Source organism: Alosa sapidissima, chromosome 20, assembly GCF_018492685.1.
Source record: "Alosa sapidissima isolate fAloSap1 chromosome 20, fAloSap1.pri, whole genome shotgun sequence".
Lineage (NCBI taxonomy): Eukaryota > Metazoa > Chordata > Actinopteri > Clupeiformes > Clupeidae > Alosa > Alosa sapidissima.
In genome coordinates this window covers 21,407,718-21,428,535 of record NC_055976.1, presented here as the reverse complement: position 1 = coordinate 21,428,535, position 20,818 = coordinate 21,407,718, and the positions used below count along the sequence as shown (strand labels likewise).

Here is a 20,818-nt window from a genome sequence, read left to right as displayed (position 1 = left end):
ATAATTTAAAGATGTTAATGACTTTCAAGCAAGCACAAAGTCATGTCCACCCTTCAATACAACTAAAGTAGTATCATCCTTACCAACAATGCATTTCGCATATGTCAAAATGGCGTCCCCCAGTATGCACGCAGGGCGTCATATTCTTAATAACAGTTTAAGGTTTCTGAATAATTTGGAGCAAACATGTCTTCGAAGGTAAGTAACTTATACCTAAGCAACCATTTCATCTTTCGGTTGATGGCTTACCATGATGCATTTGTTTTATAACGCCATCTGACACCCTAGCTACATAATATGAATTGGAGGTCAGCATCTACACAGGGTCATAGTTTAATTGTCAAAATAACTTGACTGACATTGTAATATCTTTAGCACGCGTCAGTGTTATATACTATTTTCTTCCTTAGAAATATTGCATGGACGGCATCTGCACTCCAGAAAATTGCAGTTGCATCAGAGGGTACGTGTTGAAGTAGCCTAGAAGTAGCCTTTCAATAGAATAAACTAGCCTGTGTATTCCCTTGTTGACCTATCGTTTCTACTCCTACAGGATCTTCAGACGAAATTGTCATTCCTAGAAAGAAAACATGGTATGTATGGTACAAGTTGTAAAAAAAACAATCAGTGGAAGATAATATAATATGATAATGTCAAAATCAGAAATGGGTTTGTCATGGGCTTACACTTGCAAGGAAGTTGGCTTGGTTGTGTGATTCAAAATATGTTTTGGCATACTGAATGTTGAAAACAAGTTAAACTGCCTGTTTTTGTTTTTGTTTACAATAGGAGTAAAGAAGCTGTGTTGCAGGCACTTGCATCTACAGTAAAAAGGGTATGTAGTTTTGAGGCGTTGCCTTTTACCATTTTGTTTGTTTGTTGTGCTTGTTGTTAGAAGTAAAATAAAACATATAATTTGTTTTCCCCAGGACCCTACAGCAGCGCATTACATGTTCCAGGATGACCCATACCTCACCCCAAGAACTTCCGGAGAATTTGTGAGCAATTATATTATGTAGTATGCATTTGGACCCTTAATCTCTGGTTCCTAGTCCTTTGATCTGAATCAAGGCAAAGTCTGGGTGGAGTTGTTTGTGGGGAAACATGTTTTGTCTTCTTCTTTTGGTGCTAGTTTTTCATAGCATGTTTGTGCTTTTCTCTACAGAAACTATACTCTCTCTCGCAAGAGTCTGGTAAAGGTGCCGCCAAATACTTTATCAACTCAAACCCCAAGTTTTTCCAGAAGGACTTTGCGGAACCGCATATTCCAGTGAGTGATCATGGGTGTCTTGGACAAAGCCTTTACTGCTATAGAGCCCAGGCCATTTCTAGAGTGATTTGTATCCATAACTCCAGTTGTTTCTAAACGGTTGTTCTTACATCGATTTCAACATGACCATTGTGCTGTCTGGTTGGCAGTGTCTGATGCCAGAGACCTTCCAGCTCCAGATTGAGGAAGTATCTGAGGCTGCACTGGTGGAGCGCATCCTACTGAGGAAGGTCAAGGCTGCTGTGGACATGTACGATCAGCTAGTGCAGTCTGGTAAGGAAAGCAAAGCACACATAAGCATGCATGGTTTTAGATGGATTCTTTATAGCATTACTGATCACTTCTTTCACAGCTCTCTCACAACATACAGCTTGGGTTAATATAGTTACTAGATGTTAGTAAAGAGAGTTTTTTTTATTGGATTGGTAACTTCAAACAAGTGATAGCTAGTCCGACAGGCATTTTATCTTAGAAAATATATTGTAGGAATAAATATCTAAACTCAAACAGTGTGTATTGACAATTTACTCTAGCTTGTGTTAGCTGTATCACTACAACATTTTGGAACTGACGGTACATTTCTACATATGTTTTGAGACTGTCCCATGATTCAACTATTCTGGAAGTATATGATTGCTTGGTATGTTACATGATCTTACAGGTCTATATTTGGACCCTTGTTTACTATTATAGAAGGATGATTCAAAGTACCAATTTTCTTTATGTGACAAAAAGTGTTGATGCGTCACAGCTGCAAAAAAAAGCTATTTTACAGCAGTGGTAGATACAAACTTGAAGCAACTTTGGATAGGCTCATTTTATTACATAGTTTTTCTTGGGTGTATGACTGCAAAGACAGTGTGTCTGTCTTTCACTTTATTTTATTTTTATTCCCATCTGTATGCTCTATCTGTATGATATCTGTTGTTTATTGATTGAAAATAAAAGGCACAATCACAAAATAACATTTTGGAACTGAGCTGATTGGATCGGTGCCTGTGTAATCCCCACCCAGGCACTACATTGCCACTGGATCTCACCAATGACCTGTTGGACCTGATCTGTCTCTATGGTGACCAGGACCCAAAGACAGATGACAGTGATCCTGAACAAAAAACAGAGGAAGTGGTAGGTGATGGACCACTTTTATACTATATGTACTCACAGTTAAATGGATAGGGTGTATTTTTGGTAGCAGAATGTAATTATACACACGTAATGTGCGCACACACACACACACACACGCACACACACACACACACACGCACATACATACATATATGTTTACCATGAAGAGCAAAATCTCAGATTTGACATCTCCATGTTTTGTTTCAGGAGGAGGTCCAAGATGACCCCAGGAAGAGGAAAGGGAGATTACGCAGAGCATCAGACTTCATAAAGGTCATTTGGAGGTTAGTTCCATCACACCTGCATTTAATGGCCCTGCTGCTGAAAATGATGAATTGTAACAAGATTCATATCGTTTCTTGAAACCTTAAAAACCTTCTCCTCATGTAGTGAAACTTGCTTTGTATCTTATGCGCAGAGAGAATAACAATGCTGAAAGGATATTTAACCTCATGCCAGAGCGGGACAGTAGATCATATGGGGCACTGGTTCAAGGAATGGTTAAGGTATGTTTAACAGCAGCCCTATCAGTATTTTCACTCCAGTAATTTCAGTCAAGCTGTATATTGCTAAGTGTGCATTCTGAATTTGCAGCATGGGGCCTACAGCAAGGCATTCAATGTCTACACAGACTTGCAGAATAATCGGTTGACAGGTGAGTGAGTGATGGTTTTAGCTTTTAGCTTCTGTTTAAATCATGAGGCTTTTGGTTCGTTGTTGCTGACCAAAACAGTTATGCTGATTTCTTGTGTGTGATCGTTTCTTGCAGCTGATGTGAACACCTTCAACGCCCTGATTTCAGCTGCCCCTGAGCTAAGGGAGAAGTACGCTGAGAAATGGGAGCTGATTTTGGTACGTCCTCCAGTGCTTTTAAATATAGTATAGTATAGTATAGTATAAGTATATATACTCTTTTGATCCGTGAGGCAAATGTGGTCTCTGCATTTATCCCAATCCGTGAATTAGTGAAACACACACAGCACACAGTGAACACACAGTGAAGTGAAGTACACACTAACCCGGAGCAGTGAGCTGCCTACAGCGGTGCTCGGGGAGCAGTGAGGGGTTAGGTGCCTTGCTCAAGGGCACTTCAGCCGTGGATGTGGGCATATAGGAGAGCAGTGCTCAACCACTTCCCCCGCCCACATTTTTCCTACTGGTCGGGGATCGAACCGGCAACCCTTTGGTTACAAGCCTGAAGCCCTAACCAGTAGGCCACGGGTGCCCCAATTTTATTCCATCCTACTCAAGTGAAAAGATTAAGTAGCATGAAAGTGTCTTATTTTGCAGTTGTAGCCAGCATGATGCTTGGCACAGACATAATCTGTAAAGCAATATTGTGTGTGTGTGTGTGTGTGTGTGTGTGTGTGTGCGCGCGCACGTGCGTGCACGTGCTCGCATGCATATGTGTGTGTGTGTGTGTGTAGGAGCTGCTGAAGCAGATGGCGGAACAGAAGGTGCGGCCGAACCTGCTGACGTTCAACGCCGTGCTGAAGGCCCTGAGACGCTGCGGCTCCATGGCCAGATCACAGTCCCTCCTCATCATCGGAGAGATGAAGGCCCTCGGCATCAGTCAGTTCATGCCTACTGTGCTCTGTTATTTGTTTAATAATGACATTAGAGGTGCTTTTTTTTGTGTCTTTTTAAAAGAAGTACCGGTATTGAACCAAATTGACACAACTTCAGTAAACAAAATACTTTATTTGTGTGTGTGTGTTCAATTTTATTTGTTTTGTCTAACCATTTTTTCTTCTGCATCTCCAGCACCAAGTTTGGCTTCATATGACCACATCCTAGGCATTTTCTTTAAAGCAGGTGTGTGTGTGTGTGTACAGACATGTCTGGTCAACATAATACAAATAATACAAAAAAACACAAATAAAACTTTAAAACTTTTGTCTAAGCATGTAAGGCAATGTTATTGGAAGTCTTCCTGAAAATATATAGCTAGGTCAAGGTATTGGCTTAGAAAAATAGCTTTAGACGTCTGACATTTGCTTTCCCTCTCAGCTGCCTCTTCTCAAGGTCATACGGAGATCCTACAGGATGTGCTGAATGAAATTTCTGGAAAAAGCTTTGAGCCCCAGGACCCAGATGATGGTATGATTTCAACTCCATATTTAGAACACTTCTGTAATGTTGTGGCGATATTATACAACCCTTTTTTATGCCCTTTCCAAAATACAAGCTATAAAAATGTGAGTATACATCTAAATATAATGTACCACCAACCCAAGTCATCCACCAACCCAAGTAAAAAAAAAAAAACTCTCTTCAATTCACAGTGATGTTCTTCCTGAACGCCATGAGAGTTGTAAGTGTTGATTATTGAAGCAGTGCACAACTTTCACAGCATGTTGTTAGTACATCTTACAGTCCAGTGTGAGTGGGGCCAAGTTAGTGAAGCACATCTCTCTCTCCTCAGTGTCTGGACCATAAGGACTTGGAGCAGGCCTACAGGGTCCACAGCCTACTGCAGGTGGGAGACAACTGGAGACTGATGGGAGATTCCTACCAACAGAGTGTGTACTAGTGAGTGCATTTCATCAATCAACTGTCATCAATTACATTAATCACTGTCAGCAAGCTGTAATTATTATGCTTTTACTGTGTAGTGTTCCTGATGTGTGGGAGATTTCAATTGATGAAGTTATCTGACGAATAGTAAGGAAGGTTCTTAAGTTTTCTCATTTTCTTTGTATAGTGGCAGATTTTTCAACCTGCTGTGCATGATGGAGCAAATAGATGTGGTCCTGAAGTGGTACAAGGAGCTGATCCCATCTGTAAGTGCAGTGCTTGGGTGGAATAAAATCAGGCCTACAATACATGACTGTAATAAAATCACAAACACACAGCAAATTTATCACCTGACGGAAAACTCTTCTTTTGTATCAAATTCAGCTGTATTATCCAAACTCTCAAGGAATGCGAGATCTACTTCAAGCACTTGACACAGACGGCAGACTTGATCTCATCCCACAGATATGGAAAGGTATTGATTGGCAACACTTCAAACACCTGCTTTGAATGTTACCGTTTAGAATACTAATAACTTGGTGTGGTGTTCCGTGCTCCAAGAGGGCTTTCTTGCAGATGAAAACATCTCTCTATTCTCATCCAACACAGATATCAAACAGCTGGGTCATGATAACAAGGTGGATTTAGTGGAGGAGATGCTGTCTCTGATGGCCAGGGAGAAGCAAAGTCCTGAGGTAAAGAGGTCACAGGAAGTAGTGGCATTACAGTGGTATGTAGAGGCATAGAAACTACTGTATATCTATGTGGAGAAGTACAAAAGTACTTCATGTTTGCTCAGGCACTGTGCCTCAATTTCAATATAGGCGTGTGCAGGGCTGTTTTAAGATTTTAAAATTGATATTTTGTATGTATGTAACAACTTTGAACTTTTGTAAAACTTCAGGCACAGAAAATTGGCCCTGACAACAAGATAATGAAAAACCATAGTCAGATTTCAAAGACGACGTCAAGGTTGTAATTTGCGACTAACTGAAGTCTTGTGCTGGTAGCCAACTGGAGTTCTCTTTCCCCTGCACTCCTTAAGGTTCAGCAGTCCTTTGCACAGTGTGCCCTGGATGTGAAGAGGCGCTACATTCCTAATGACTTTGGCAAATCAGTTCTGGAGTGGACAGCCAATTCTCTGGGCAGCATCACATCTGTACTGTTAGCAGCCCAGGAAAGGCAACAAGCATGGTAAGTTGTGGTCAATATAATATATATATCATACATCTTATTGTTAATAAGCATACGTTTCCTTGTGTTTGTGTTTACTTAGGAGACATTTTTATCAATTATTATTTTATCAATAATTATTTTAATAATAAACATGACATTAGTATAAAATTCATATTTTAAAGTCAAATCAATTTAAATTCATAATTACACATTTCATATTAAGTCTAGTAATACATGAGAAATATCGAGCTAATTGCTACAAGCTCTTCTAGTCCCTCAGGACTGTTAGTTTAGTAGTTCTCCTGACCATGGCCTTCTCCTAATGGAGACGCTCACTCTTGCTTTGTTTGTTTGTGTGACACCAGGGAGATGCTGAAGCTCTTCAAGGCTAGTAACAGAGTCCCAACGTGAGTACATTGCAGTCATTAAACGAAATAAAAAAACAATCAGGATTCCCACTCTAAGTGAAATGTAAAATTCCATGACTTCCCTGAAAAAAAACTGAATTTCCATGACCTACTATATAATGAAGGGTACAATTTACCGGTACTGACCAAAGATTTCAGAAGAGTCGCATAGCCTTCAAAAATATTTTACCTTTTTAGAATGGAAGATGAATAAATGGCCATTATATAAACAAAATCGGACTAACCACAACTCAAGCAACCAGTAATGCTAATAACCAGATATACACCAATTCTGAGTGGAAATATATTTGTATTAATCTATTTTGGCAAGTAAATTTTAAACTGCTACAACAAAGCCGTGGGAACCCTGCATAATACATCACATGTTATGCCCTGAGGTAAAGGGACTGTGTTACAAATGACTGCTCTACAGAGTAGATATATCTAGGAAGACGGAATATATTAATTCCCTAAAGTGTGAAAAAGTGTTTACCCAACTGTAGGTTTAGGGTAGAATACACATGGAAAAGATGAGTTATTTCCTTGTATGTGTCCGATATGACCTCATGAACTTTCCCCTCTCTGCATGTTCAGTACGTGTCTGATATGACCTCATGAACTCTCCTCTCTCGTCATATCAGACACATACTGAACATGCAATCATGAACTCTCCCCTCTCTGCATGTCCAGCGATGCCCTGATGGAGGACTTCCTGTCGAGTATAAAGGAGGTTCAGGACGCTGACCAAGCTGTGGAGCTGGTGCAGCTGGCGGCCACCTACTGCCTCCCCGTCACCCCAACGCTCATAGAGCGGGTCGAGCAGGAGTTTGAGCTGACCAAGGATCACAAGTAAGCAACTTCTCTCTTGCCAAGGTGTCCTACTGAAGCTGGTGGTGCACCGTTTACAGTCAATTTGTCAATTTTGTGAACTGTTTCAAATTTCAACAGTAACCGTTCTAAAATGGACTTTCTCTCTCTTTTTCAGGGCAACTCTGTCATCACTGGAGTTTTCTTCTGACGATAGCAAATGAGGAAGCAGTCCCCCGTTTCCAAGTGATTTAACTGTTACCAGTGCACGATCATTTAATGATGTATGTTGAGAGCTCTGTATAATAAAGAAATTGATTAATACCAATCCCATGATTGGTGTTTCAGCACGTTTTTGTTTTAAAGAAGGCAATAAGAATCACGATTTTCACAACATCCATGATTTATTATTAGTATCCAATATTACTAGGGAGAATTGTAGCATGACAAACATGGACAATCAGGATCCTTACTGAATATCGAGCCAGTTGCTTGACCAGAAAGAACATCAAATTGAACAACAACCTTACATTTGTGGGCTTGAAACGGTGAACATAGCTAGTGTCAAGTCATACGCGTTAAACCTAGCTCGTGTGAGAGGGACGGCCCATCTATCTGCTAAGCTCACACTCCAAAGTTAATCGGTGAATGGGTGCTTTCTTATACAGAGGGAGTGGTTTTCTTTTGTTCTCTCCGTACAATGGCTAACTCTTGAGAAATTCATTTATGCATATGAGGTACACTTAAACATTCAGAACACTTTGTTCTCATTCCGAGAGTTTCGAGTGATAGGTAGGCCATTGACGTTACCAATTTTTTAGATTTGCAGGCTAATGCCACTTTGTTGGAAAACATGAAAACAAAACAACAACAAAAAAGTGCTTCGGGACTTCTGACTGATATCGTTCCGTTGACTCTTAAAAAAAAAAAAAAAAAATCTCAGGAGAGCAGGAGGGGCACAGATGCATCAAGGCGTTTCCCGTGGCGACCTGGGGCCAGAGTCTCGGCACTTGTAAAATATACAGCTCACGTCGTCTCCCGTTGGACACTCTCTCCCCGTCTACCCGGCTAGCTCTGGTGCCTTCCGGCGTGGCGTTCTCAGGGAGCCTGGGTGGTTCCCAGGCCGACGGCGTTGGCGTAGGCCGAGAGCAGGCTGACGGCCTGCCGCGTCTCCAGCGTGAGCCGGGCCTCGTTGAGCCAGTCCTGGGCCACGCGCCTCGGCTCGCCCCGCAGCTGGTTGAGCAGCTTGGCGGCCAGCTCCAGGTCGCCGCGCTCCATGCTGTAGCAGGCGTAGGACAGCAGCTTGAACGTGTCCAGGTCGTCTGCGTTCAGGCTGGCAGGGGGCGCCACCTGCTGGGGCTCCATGAGCAGCACAGCCTGCAAGTAGGACAGGAAGTACTGGTACAGGCTGTTGCGCGTCTCGTCGATGAGGGCCACGCGGCGGGCCAGGTGGCGCACGTCGCTGAAGCGCGCGCGCAGGGACGCCTCACTGTAGACGCCGCGCTTCAGCGACTCGGCGGGGAGAGCCGACGCCAGCGCCTGGGCGAACTCGTTGTCGGAGCAGCTCTCGCGCACGGCGGCCGCGGCTGACTCCAGGGGCTCGGTGGGCGCGTCGGCGCCGGCCGTGCGGAGGGTGTAGTTGAGGGCCTCCACGGACAGCCACAGCTGGTGCGCCTTGCGAGCCTCCTCCTCAGCGATCACATGACCTAGAGGCAGTGGGAGAGAGAAAGCTCACGAACAAGCGGGGGACCCAAGGCCAATGAAGCTTATGAACATGCAGGGGACCCATTGCCCTAAGGCCAATGAAAATAAGGTGCCATTGCCCTAAGGCCTATGAAAATAGGGTGCCTACACTGTTATGCAGAATCCACTAATCTGCTCCAGGGTGGTCCCATCATACTTAACTTACAAATTTGGAAACTGAGAATTAACATGGTCCTTTGGAAAAAAAAAAAAAAAAAAAATTTAAATTCAAATAACCATTACATTTCTATTATTTTATATTAGTTTTATGAAGATGTTTTGATATAATATAAGATATAATATATGTTATATGTAAGATATAATATGTGTTATATTATCTGGTGGCCAGATAGACTTTTATTAGTTAATCCCCCTTCCCTCCCTAATGCACTCCACTTGACACTATCCCTGACACTAGATCACCGGTCCAGTCTGACCATCTATCAGGGCAGAGCTGCATGCGTGTGGGTGTGGGGGTGTGTGTGTGAGACTCACTGTCGATGGACTCCTCCATGCCCTTGAGTCTGGCGTAGGCTGCGTTCATGTCCAGGGTGAAGGCGTCCAGTTGCTCCTGGGTCATTCGCCGGTAGTGTGTCTCCTGCTCCTGCATCTTATTCTTCAGGGTCTGAGCGAGAGCCAGAAACAAACAAGCAGGTGAAATAACAGAAATACTACAGAGGGTGGTGTACTGTATATGAGTGGCGCTTTTGTGAACGTTTGAGGCTTTGGATGTTTGAGTAACTTTGTGTTACCAGATTCTATGACAAATTATGTACATATATACATTTGTAAATTATGGAGCATAAGGGTTATAGAGAATTAGTGGAAGACTGTGTGTGCGTCTCCTCACCTCATCAGCCTCCGAGCGCAGCTCCTGTTCCTGCACCTTGAGCACGTCGCGCAGGTGGTCTGTGTGTGCGGCCGCTTGCCTACGCAGCTGCGTGCGCATCTCTGCCTCCATCACCTCACGCACCTCCTCCACCTGACAGGTACATCAACACACACACACTCAGCTACAGTAGCCTATACCACCTGACAGGTACATCAACACACACACACACACACTCAGCTACAGCAGCCTATACCACCTGACAGGTACATCAACACACACACACACACACACACACACACTCAGCTACAGCAGCCTATACCACCTGACAGGTACAACACACACACTCAGCTACAGCAGCCTATACCACCTGACAGGTACATCAACACACACACACACACACACACACACACACTCAGCTACAGCAGCCTATATACCACCTGACAGGTACATCAACACACACTGAGCTACAGCAGCCTATATACCACCTGACAGGTACATCAACACACACACACACACACACTCAGCTACAGCAGCCTATACCACCTGACAGGTACATCAACACACACACACACACTGAGCTACAGCAGCCTACAGTATATACCACCCGACAGGTACATCAACACACACACACACACACTCAGCTACAGCAGCCTATTTACCACCTGACAGGTACAACACACACACACACACTCAGCTACAGCAGCCTATTTACCACCTGACAGGTACAACACACACACACACACACACACACACACACACACAGCTACAGCAGCTTAAACCACAGTCACCGTTTTACTACTACAAATACTATGAATATTACAAGTGATAAGAATGATAATATTCCATGACTTTTCATGGACATTGCCTGACAAAAAACCTGAATTTCCATGACTAACTTTATATCATAAATTGTACAATATACTGACCAATGATTTCAGAGTAGCAGCATAGCGTTCAAGAATCTTTTACTTTTTTAGAGTGGGCGATGAATAAATGGGCATTGAATAAATAAATTTGGGCTACTCAAGCAAGCAGTGAAGCGAATAACCAGATATACTCCAATTCTGCGGGGAAATATTCAAATTAATGTATTATTTTCGGCAAGTACATTTTAAACTGCTACAACAAAATTCCCTGATATTCCATGACTTTGTCCCAAAAATGATACAATTCCCTGACTTTCCATGTCTGGAATAGACTTTCCAAAATTCCATGACCCGTGGGAACCCTGATGGCACCTTCGTTATATTTATACAAGGCACTTGAAAGCTGAAGGAAAGTTCCAGCACAATGTAGGCAAAAGCCGTAAAGCAGCTGCTGCTGCTGCCGCACCTTCTTCTGCTGCTCCAGGCGCATCTCCTCGCGGTTGTGCTCGAGGGCGGTGACCACGGCCTGCTCCAGGGCCTTCTGGTGCTCCAGCTTCTGCTGCTCCAGCGCCGTCTCGATGTGGATCTGCTCGCGCACGCGCTGCTCCGCCAGCTCGCGGTTCAGCTGGTCGATGCGGCGGTGCGCGTGCGCGATCAGAGAGTTCAGGTCGTCCGTGCTCAGCTTGCCTGCTGAGGGCAGTGGGAGGAGGGGGAGGAGGGGAGGGGGAGGAGGAGGAAGGTCGGAAGGAGGGTCAGAGGTTAACTGTAGAGGTTCATGGGAAACTGGAAGGGCTTTCAAAAGGAAGGACACAAATTTCAGCTGGACCCAGTCTCCTCTTCCCCACTATATACACACACACACACACACACACACACACACATACATACATACATACATACATACATGATATACAACATAATACTTAGTTTAAAATATATAGTATTTGTATATAATATATACAGTTTATGTCCTGCATTTCAGCATACGGCTTAACATGACTTGAGCCTACAACCAGACATTTTACAAACCCTGGCACGCCAGAGAGATCTACGTCATTTTGACGTCACATTGTCGCACTACCGGTCGGGTGCGTCAGGTATGTAGAAGCCTTAACACCCATGTGCAGTTTCCTCTTCAGGCCCAGCAGCCCAGCAGCCCAGCCTCCTGTCATGGCCAACGCGTCTCGTTCCAATTACTTTAATTTAATTATCAACTTAAAGCGCATGCTAGCATGTGATATGAAACCCCTGATAAACGCTTGCCAAGACTACCTGTGTATTACAATATGAGGAGCTCTTGACAGCTGTCGTCTGTGTGTGTGTGTGTGTGTGTGTGTGTGTTTACCAAGTCCTTTCCAGCTGGCTTTAATCTCTGGTGTGATGCTGTCCAGCTCCTTCTGGAACTGCTCCTTGGCTTCGTTCACCAGCTCGCTGTACTGGGAGACGATCTTTGCCTCCGACTGGGCAGCCTGGACCTGCGGATTACAACAGCACGTGTAGATATAGAATATACTTAGTGTACAGTTTAGACAATAGTCTTGTGCAACATGAGCTATGAAGCATGACGTGCAGTTGAAACCTCACAAATGACTAGGCATTCTTTGTTACACAACACAGAAGACCAGGGTAGCAGGCCAAGCATTTTACACTTTTGCCTTTAATAGGAGAATAGGTGTCTCTTCTGGCTGTGCATGCACCTTCTGCTTGATAAGGTATCAACTGTAAATCCATCAATGTTAATAGGAGGGATTAACATCCCTGGATAGAAATTGGAGCTCATTACTTAAACAAGCTTTTTTAGGTGAGAGAGAGAGTCAGCGCGAGCGTGAGAGAGAGAGAAAGGGAAAGAGGAGCACAAGGTGAGGAGAGAAGTGGTCAGGAAAAAGAGAAAGAGAGAGCATGAAGGAAAGAGGTGAAGAGAGTGAGCAAGCCAGGGAGATGGTGGGGATGAAAGGATGGCCTACGGCAGGGGTTCCCAAACTTTTCCACCAAATACCACTAGGTTCTGGCCAGGGACCCCCTTGATGTTTTATTAATGAAACCCATCGACAATACTACAGCAAATGTAAAAATACATAATAAGCTAATCCTAATAATTATTTTAGCCACAACCACATCGCGATGGAGCATACAGTGTGTAAAAATGTTATTTGGGGCTTTCTGCTATATGAGAGCCATCACTCTACTATTATTCCCAGTCATTATCATGGGAAATATGTTCAGATATGAGTCATTTATTAATAGTCAGTTTATTTTTCCCTCCAACTTGCTGAGGCCCCCTTGGTATCCCCTCGCGGCCCCCACTTTGAAAACCACTGGCCTACGGTACCTTGCCCACCACTTTGTCCAGGTCTACAATCATGTTGTGCAGATTCTCCTCCGCGGCCAACACCTGGGGTCGTGCTGCGTCGATTTTGGAGTCCTTGGCAGCATTGATCACTGCTTTCAGCTTCTCCAGCTCATCTCTATCACACACACACACACAGTGATGGCACATTACCCTCATTTATTACACTGCTCTTGACAAGGCAAGTAGAACGCTCCATTGGCTTGAATGGGATTTCCCAAAGTTCTACGGTAAAATATTTTCATGTAATTACCGCTGCAAACATATAATTACCGCTGTCAATGGCAACGGGTTTTGTGCTTCTGATACGTCTTTCATATCACTACGCACGGACTGGAACTTCATTCAAAAGTGAAAGCAGACTGAAGGTTGATCAGCTGTGTTCTAAAGAATGTTTGATTCAAGTTCAGTGTGTGTTGTTGCAAACTATTTGTTTCTCAGCAAATGCCACGATGAACGGTAACAAATAGGCTAGGCTATGTAGGCTAAAGTCATATCGTGGGGAGTTTATTATTTCGTTTTGAAAAGTAGCCGTGTTATAAGCAGGATAATGTCTAGAACGCCGGTCATTATTGGGAAAATAAGTCCCGACAGGGCGAACCGGACCCCGGGGTCTTGTTCCGCCCTGAAGGGACTTATTTTCCGAATAATGACCGGCGTTCTATACATTATCCCTTACATAACATCTCATTAATAAACCACTGCATCAACCTCTTGCAAAGCTGAACTTTCCAAACAATGGGCTTTAGATATCTGAGCCCCACTACTACATGGCTTTGCTTCAGTTTGGCATCTCCCAACAGAGAAACTGTTTGTTTCCTACGGTGTGCGAGATAAGACCAGTGTGTGGTGTGGCATCTCTGTGACTCACTTGGCTCTGAGGAGGGCGGCTCCTGCCTCGTCCACAGACCGGCTGCGTTGGTCCAGGGCCTCCTCTAGCGCCCTCCACTGGGCAGACTTCTTATCCGGGGCCCCCTGACAAAGACAACACACACACACACACCACACACACACACACACACACACACACACACACACACACACGCACACGCACGAAGACACGTCTCATTCCAGGCACATAAAACCTCTCCCACTAGCTAAACGTTAGCATCTTTATGAAGGGTTATGAGTTTTTTCAAACATGTGCTGTGAGAATGTGACACTTGTGACATTTGACATTTTAGACAGGAACACTTGCCACTGCCTGGAAACACTCCACACAGAGAGAACAGCACAAGACTCTTTTTAGGACTAGCGCAGAAGCTCTGGGGACTTCCTGAAAGGAGCCTGATAAGCGAGGACATTATCTGGACTGCGCTGGCTTTGTACAGATGGCTGCCCTGTTGACTTGCCCTCTCACTCAGCACCCTCTGAGCACTTAAAGGGCCAGTTGGACACCATATCTTCAGTCCCCCCCAACTGTCCACTGCAGGACTTCTAAAAATACCCCAACAACCCCTCACCACCTCCACTACCACCCCACAACTACCCTCAGCATTGGTCTGTTCTCAGCAGCAACACAAAAAAGGATGAATATAACCCCCCCCCCCCTCTTATTTAATACGGAATGCTAAGGTCTCATCAGGACACTGTGTGGTGGCTGTTCAGTGCCGGGCCTCACCTCTGCATCCATGGCCTCCTTCAGCTTCTGGGTGTGGACGGCGATTGCCGAGAGAGCCGCCTCCTGGGCTCCGATGGCGGCCATCGTGACATTAGCGGAGCTGCCCAGAGTCTCGTCCAGAGTGCTGGAGAGAGCTGGACATGGAGGGTTGGGGGGGCACACAGACAGATAAGACCACGGAGCAAGGCTGCAAAACTGAGGCTACTTCAGCACCAGGCTAAGAGGCCATGCAGAGGCACAGAGCAGAGGGCCAGTTCAGCAGCAGAGTCCAAAGAGGACACAGGAAGTTAGAGATCACTCAGAGACTGATCAGAGAGGGTGAGTAGAGGGAGGCTTGAACACAAATGCAGAATTACAAAACCACCAATGCAGTGGACGCAACGCCATCACCTGTGATATGTGAAGGTGTGTGTGTGTGTGTGTGTGTGTGTGTGTACTGGGACACCCAAAAATAGTATATGCAGAAAAGTGGCATGTATTGTGCATCTCTGAGTGTGTAGGCTTTGAGTATATGTGCATAAGTGTAATATTGTACATATGCTGGTGCATGTGTGCTCAGCTACTGAACAGCCAATGGCGTATGTGAGTGTGTGTGCGTGTGTATGAGAGTGTGTGTGTGTATGAGAGTGTGAGTGTGTATGAGAGTGTGTGTATGAGAGTGTGTGTGTGTGTGTGTGTGTGTGTGTGTGTGTGTGTGTATGAGAGTGTGTGTGTGTATGAGAGAGTATATTGGACACATACAGGCCAGGGTGTCTTGCTCTGCCTTATCCTTTGCAGCCAGGAGTGCGGTCACCTCCTCTGCTGGCCGTTCTTTCAGTGCAGGCTCATGATGTGCACACTCGTGACATTCCCCTGCTACGGACACACACACAGACACTCAGTTCATCCTCCTGTTTCACACACCCTACCTGTGAGAGTGTAAGCCAGGACACTGAGTACGGACAAACACTAGTATGCTTTATCCACATGCTTTCACAAACACACACAACCACTTGCGGTTGCAGTCAAATCACTGGTACACACCCATATCCAGTGTTCCCAGCATAAAGCCAGTGCCATCCGTGTCCCATGACCACTTATACATTACAATACACACACACACAATCGAAAATGAACTGACATAATGCACACTTAGATACGATGCACACTGTGTGAGATGTGTGTTAATGCGTGAACTTGCAGGCACTTCCATGTTAGTGATGGTGGGGAATGAGCAGAGGGTGTTGTGTAGTGTTGTTTCTCCAAGCACAGTGAAGGGCAATCACACCCATGCACCAGACCAGACAAAACACAGAGGAGGGTGAGCTGACGTGTCCCGGGAAGAGACACAAGGAGCGCATGCGACAGGACAGAGTTGTGCAGGGAGTGAGAAATCCGGCTAGCTGATGACCGTGATGAGGATGGATTTGAGGCCACATGCTGAGAGCGAGCGAGAGCGAGAGCGAGAGAGAGAGAGAAAGAGACGCAGCTAAGTGCGCAACACAGTGAGTGCCATTTGCAGTTCAGCAACTCCAGATCAGACGAGATTAATCTTGTCACAACCCAAAACACGCTTGTGCTGGTATCCACAGATAAGGATTCAAGCTCCATTTCAGAGCAGTAACAACGTGCCAATTTAGCCCACAAGTTCATATTTCATGTAGTCCATGAAGACTATACAATGATACAATGTAATGATAACATTTCAAGCTAATTTGACTGTGTAGTAAAGATGTAATGTTGAACCTGAGGGACTTCACATCCTTGTCTGTGAAGCCGGTTTTTAAGACGTGTTTGGAGCTGGAGGCTGTCCTGCAAAGGGTAGTGAGTGGCGAAGGGCAAAAGTGAAAGGTCGAGAAGAGGTCAGCGTGCGGTCAGAGGTCGCATCACAGACCTGCAGCCTCTGCTGGAGGGGCAGCGGGTGGCGCTGCCTCGGCCGGAGTCTGGTCGCTGGTGCCCGGGGCGGGCACAGAGGGCACCTCGCCGATGGCAGAGAGGATGTGGGCCGCCTCGGCGGAGGCCTCTGCAACACAGCGGGAGCGTCAAGAGCGGAACGGAACCTTGCGCACGCTGACACAGGTTGCAGTGGGGAAGGCTAAAACTGACGTGCACGACGGCAGAACCACTGCAAAATGTTATCTGAGGTGTGAACTGAACCCCACCCTTTTGAAAAGCAACATATCAGTCTCCAGGTTCCTGTTGTGTTTGAATGTCTTTTTTATCACTTCTTTATCACTCAGTTAGCTGACTCATTATTAGAGCCACAGACTTCAACACCACTGAATGAAAGGGTGAAAGAATGCCTTTCATGAGGCAGCAATTTGGCCTATCTTCGTACGAACATGGCTGACCTGAAATTATAAAGAACTTCTCAACCCGATAGAAGCAGTTTTACTGAAGCACAAACTCGTGGTAGAAAAAAATAATCATGCAGATTAATAAAATACAGCTGGGGACAAGTATGAGGAATTAATAGGATAGGCTGATTTCAAGGAAGAACTTATAATCTGTATAAAACAAGATTTAAAGAGTGAAGAATGGCTCAAGCCTTGTTATACATTGGCTTGCATGAATTTCATAAGATCACTGTAGAGTGTATAGTGTATATTAACAGCGGTCATCATTCCCTCCTGCCTGTAGGATCTCTAGCAGAAACACCCAGCCCAGCAGAACCCATCAATCAGGAGACTTAAACAAACCAAGGGTGCGCCTGCAGCCTGACAAGCTTCAGCCAGATCAGGTTTGCCTTGTGTGTCTGGCTTCCAAGATCAGTGAGTGACAGTGAACCATTTTCTCCTGAACCTCCAGTTGAAGAAAGTCCACAAGAGTGATGTTCATTGATAATACAAAATGCTAGAAATATGAAATACAACAACCATAGTACAGCCCTAGGACATGTCACTGGATCTTCCTCGGTTTGGCTCAACAGCTAAACAAAGCCTTATCCTGCCATCACATGACTCTCCATGACCACTTCATCACTGAGGAATCAACCTACAAAACTCCCAACTATCAAACCAACTAGCCTAAATTTTCCATGACTTTTCCATGGCCCCAACCACAACAAAATCACATTGAATGACCATTGTGCATCAGTTGAAGTTGAACTTTTACAAAAATTACATTCTTTTTAACAATTGCTCTGGACATCTTTTCGTATATTTTCCAGTTCTGCGACTGACATCCCTGCAACTACGTCAACTACACTTTCACTGGCTACTAGACGTTGCTTACATGGATGACCACTGAGCGTTTCCCTAGTGTGCTCACCCTCAATTGTTTGTGGAGGTGGTGGAGGAGGAGAGGGGGCCGCGGCCTCCTCCACCGCAGGAGGCTTCTCAGGGGCGGCAGCCTCCTTGGCTTTCTTCTCCTTCTTCGGCTGCTTTGATTCCTTAGTGGCTTCAGACACCGAAGAGATCTGCAGGGGTTCTACTTTTGCCTGCCAGGACATTTGTACAAACAGTGTAAAAACCCAAGAAAACAATGTGCCCTTGTGACATACAGCTGTGTTGCTGACGCCAGGACAAGCATTAGACCTCATCCTCTATCCAATCTGACTGGTGTTGGTAGTTTGGTCAAACCATGATTTAACATACCACTAACACAATTCTTTAGGTCTGCATAATGCAATGCAGCAAATAAAATTCTTCTTTTATTCTTCTGATATTATTTTATTTTATTTTATTGGCCAAGTAAGTAAGTGTGCTAAAGCACACAAGAAATTCAGTTTCGGCTACGGTGCCTCTCTAATGGTATAGAAAAATCTAAAGACAATACACAATGCATTACAGGTATACATCAAGATACTACCTCTGTGACTGGAATCTTACCGGTTTCTTTGGAATAGGGATGACAGGTGGAGGTGGAGGGGGACCTATGGTCATCCCAAACACCTGGTCAGAATAAGGAACCGTTTTCTCCACATTGGACCGGAATTTGGGGTCCCAATTGGCATAGAGGATTGTACCACCAAGCCCACCGCCCACTGTGAGAAGGCTGGCAGCCACAATTTTGCCTGCAGATACTCTGTAAACAAAACATACAAATAATCTGTTAATTTGCGTACACCAATATCAATAACCACAAAGTTCTCCCACCTAAAAATCAAACAATGAGCATCTAACAAGACTAATTAGAAGTAACTTCACCTTACTCAGCCAACACAATCACATACAGTAACCTTTAAAAACACGCTGTTAACAGCTTTAAAGTACAAGCTGTTCCCGTCCCCATCCTTGAGGGTCTCCCGTTTGCACATAGCTTACCCGGAGTCTCCTGCTGAGGTGTACCGACGACAGTGCTGCAAGGGGTGGGCGGCCACTTTCCCACAGAGACATTGCTAGGAGGGAAACACAGAGGACGTGTCATTACCAACAGACAACCGTCATTACATTTCCATAGGACCATGAGAAATATTAAATATTTCCCAATCAGGTTTCAGTGGGCTGCATGCTAAGGCTACAAGGCTTCCAGTGCTCCTATGTTATTCTGACAAAACGGATATTATATGGCAATAAATTAAATTGTATCCATGTTACATTTGTCGAGATGTCATCAGTAAAAGATTATAGTTTCCCAATGAGATTTGGGAGCCCCGAAAATGATGCTGTTCACGATGGTTAGATGTGATAAGGTAACGTTAGATAGCCTTGTAGGTTTATTTAGACAGTTAGTGATAACTTATCTTGAGTATCAACGTAAAAAACGGACAACAGAATGCAGACCGAGCATAATTCTAACATTGGCTAACGTTACCCGTGGCATATGCTAATGTTAGCTTTGCTAGGCGTTCGGCCCTTGACAAAAACCGCCGTCCAGAGTAAAGAAAAAATATCAAAAATGTTTACATAATGCCTAGGTCGGGCCACATTTATGGGAAAGGTTAGCTTCGAAAGGAACTTCGCGAACTTTTTCACCGACAAGGTCACGTCCTCCTCATGGGAACTATACAAACATCCTGCTCTCTTTAAAAAATCACAAATCTGGTTGGTATGAAATGTTATGTATATTCTGCAAACTGTGCATATATGCAATCAGAAAAAAGGAATGCTTGGTTGTTAACTCAGAAACCAAGTGTTAAAGGCATGAGTGAATGACAGAAAATATGAATCACGCACAAACCGCTGCATTTTACGTAGCTATTCTTTCTATCAGGACAGACATTGGAGCAATATCATGCCGCTCATGAGAGATCCGTCTTTTCATTTGCTAACCCTTTTATACCACCTGAGGGATCCGCCTCTTTCCACTACGAAAGTAGCTTCTACGCACTTTACGTAAGGTGGCAATAGATAACAGCAAGCCGCTTAACCTCAAACAAATACAATATTACACGAGTACAACCTTTTACTTATAACTTGCATGCAATGTTGTCCCACAACTAATTATTAACGACCTTTAGCGACAATAACAGCTTCCCTTGACTGACAACAGGTAACTAAATTAGGCCTGTGAATGGGTCACTGGATGACCGTTCCCAGTGTGGCTAGTAACGTTTGGTTAGCATGCTAGTCAGTGCTTGCCACACAGTTCTTACCCGAGCTGCTGCATTTGCCCCTTTCAAACAGACACGCAGCATTGTGGTCGTTACTCCCTTAGCGTCGTAGTTTCAAGGAACTGAAGGAGGTTCCGATCACTATAACATTATAAGATAATACACCTCATATGCTGTCGTGCCCCCAACACAGTAGATTTCCCCTACCACCGTTTAGCCGAGTGACAGAAAAGGAGCGCATGCGTCCTAGGCACGCCCAACTGCGAAAAATTACGTCACAAGTTCATAGTTTAAGATGTACGTGATGAACATTGTGATGAACGCCGAAGGTCTTGTAGGCTATGTTATTTCAAAGTAGCCTAGGCCTACTGTAGTTTTGAGATAGTGGCCTTTAACCCCTAATGTGATATTATTAATTTTATTGCGTCTATTCTAGATTAGAAACGTTGTTAAGATAAAACCATTATGTTGACAAGCAGGGTGCGATTTGTAGGGGGGGATGGTGAGGATTTCCCCCCCTCTGCCCTTCATATTGATTAATGCTACTTCATATAAGTAAAGCGCTGCAACGTGAGAACAGTCTAGTAGGCTAGCCTACATAATAATCTGACATCAGAAACGCACCGTCACC

General features: G+C 44.5%; 2 protein-coding genes across 9 annotated transcripts; one reads left to right on the top strand and one right to left on the bottom strand.

Moving 5' to 3' along the window:
• The first annotated feature begins 84 nt into the window (after positions 1 to 84).
• On the top strand, positions 85 to 7,641 carry ptcd3 (pentatricopeptide repeat domain 3). 3 transcript variants are annotated; one of them, XM_042075395.1, is made up of 24 exons: positions 85 to 198; positions 411 to 463; positions 554 to 593; positions 790 to 835; positions 930 to 998; positions 1,166 to 1,270; positions 1,420 to 1,543; positions 2,286 to 2,398; positions 2,606 to 2,682; positions 2,817 to 2,904; positions 2,993 to 3,053; positions 3,168 to 3,250; positions 3,826 to 3,970; positions 4,163 to 4,213; positions 4,409 to 4,498; positions 4,684 to 4,712; positions 4,824 to 4,930; positions 5,103 to 5,181; positions 5,300 to 5,390; positions 5,525 to 5,610; positions 5,961 to 6,109; positions 6,457 to 6,498; positions 7,189 to 7,347; positions 7,484 to 7,641. In XM_042075395.1, exons 1-24 carry the CDS (start codon positions 89 to 91, stop codon positions 7,527 to 7,529), a joined length of 2,043 nt encoding a protein of 680 aa, XP_041931329.1. In that variant the 5' UTR covers positions 85 to 88; the 3' UTR covers positions 7,530 to 7,641. The 3 variants fall into 3 exon arrangements, with proteins under 3 accessions (XP_041931329.1, XP_041931331.1, XP_041931330.1); XM_042075397.1 differs by lacking the exons at positions 5,961 to 6,109; positions 6,457 to 6,498; positions 7,189 to 7,347; positions 7,484 to 7,641 and adding an exon at positions 5,820 to 5,946 and having other exon boundaries at positions 5,525 to 5,645; XM_042075396.1 differs by lacking the exons at positions 5,961 to 6,109; positions 6,457 to 6,498; positions 7,189 to 7,347; positions 7,484 to 7,641 and adding an exon at positions 5,715 to 5,934 and having other exon boundaries at positions 5,525 to 5,649.
• A 49-nt stretch (positions 7,642 to 7,690) lies between these two features.
• immt (inner membrane protein, mitochondrial (mitofilin)) lies at positions 7,691 to 20,438 on the bottom strand. 6 transcript variants are annotated; one of them, XM_042075389.1, is made up of 14 exons: positions 20,230 to 20,438; positions 18,959 to 19,032; positions 18,524 to 18,719; positions 17,964 to 18,132; positions 16,588 to 16,716; positions 15,456 to 15,569; positions 14,715 to 14,848; positions 13,965 to 14,068; positions 13,076 to 13,211; positions 12,092 to 12,221; positions 11,213 to 11,433; positions 9,899 to 10,030; positions 9,544 to 9,673; positions 7,691 to 9,011 (listed from the first exon to the last, which is right to left on the bottom strand). In XM_042075389.1, the coding sequence occupies exons 1-14, from the start codon at positions 20,269 to 20,271 to the stop codon at positions 8,404 to 8,406; spliced, it is 2,319 nt and encodes a 772-aa protein (XP_041931323.1). In that variant the 5' UTR covers positions 20,272 to 20,438; the 3' UTR covers positions 7,691 to 8,403. The 6 variants fall into 6 exon arrangements, with proteins under 6 accessions (XP_041931323.1, XP_041931322.1, XP_041931321.1 ...); XM_042075388.1 differs by having other exon boundaries at positions 11,213 to 11,436; positions 15,456 to 15,566; XM_042075387.1 differs by having other exon boundaries at positions 11,213 to 11,436; positions 20,230 to 20,437.
• Positions 20,439 to 20,818: the final 380 nt, after the last annotated feature.

What these genes read in the sequence shown, in the direction of transcription:
- ptcd3 (XM_042075395.1), top strand. Translation starts at nt 89, where the DNA reads ATGCATTTCGCATATGTCAAAATGGCGTCCCCCAGTATGCACGCAGGG. An exon ending in AACAAAAAACAGAGGAAGTG is followed by an intron (nt 2,399 to 2,605) that starts GTAGGTGATGGA and finishes GTTTTGTTTCAG; the next exon opens with GAGGAGGTCCAAGATGACCC. An exon ending in GCCCCAGGACCCAGATGATG is followed by an intron (nt 4,499 to 4,683) that starts GTATGATTTCAA and finishes TTCAATTCACAG; the next exon opens with TGATGTTCTTCCTGAACGCC.
- immt (XM_042075387.1), bottom strand. Translation starts at nt 20,271, where the DNA reads ATGCTGCGTGTCTGTTTGAAAGGGGCAAATGCAGCAGCTCGG. An exon ending in GCCTGGAGCAGCAGAAGAAG is followed by an intron (nt 10,031 to 11,212) that starts GTGCGGCAGCAG and finishes TGTACCTGTCAG; the next exon opens with GTGGAGGAGGTGCGTGAGGT. An exon ending in TGCGCTCGGAGGCTGATGAG is followed by an intron (nt 9,674 to 9,898) that starts GTGAGGAGACGC and finishes GCTCTCGCTCAG; the next exon opens with ACCCTGAAGAATAAGATGCA.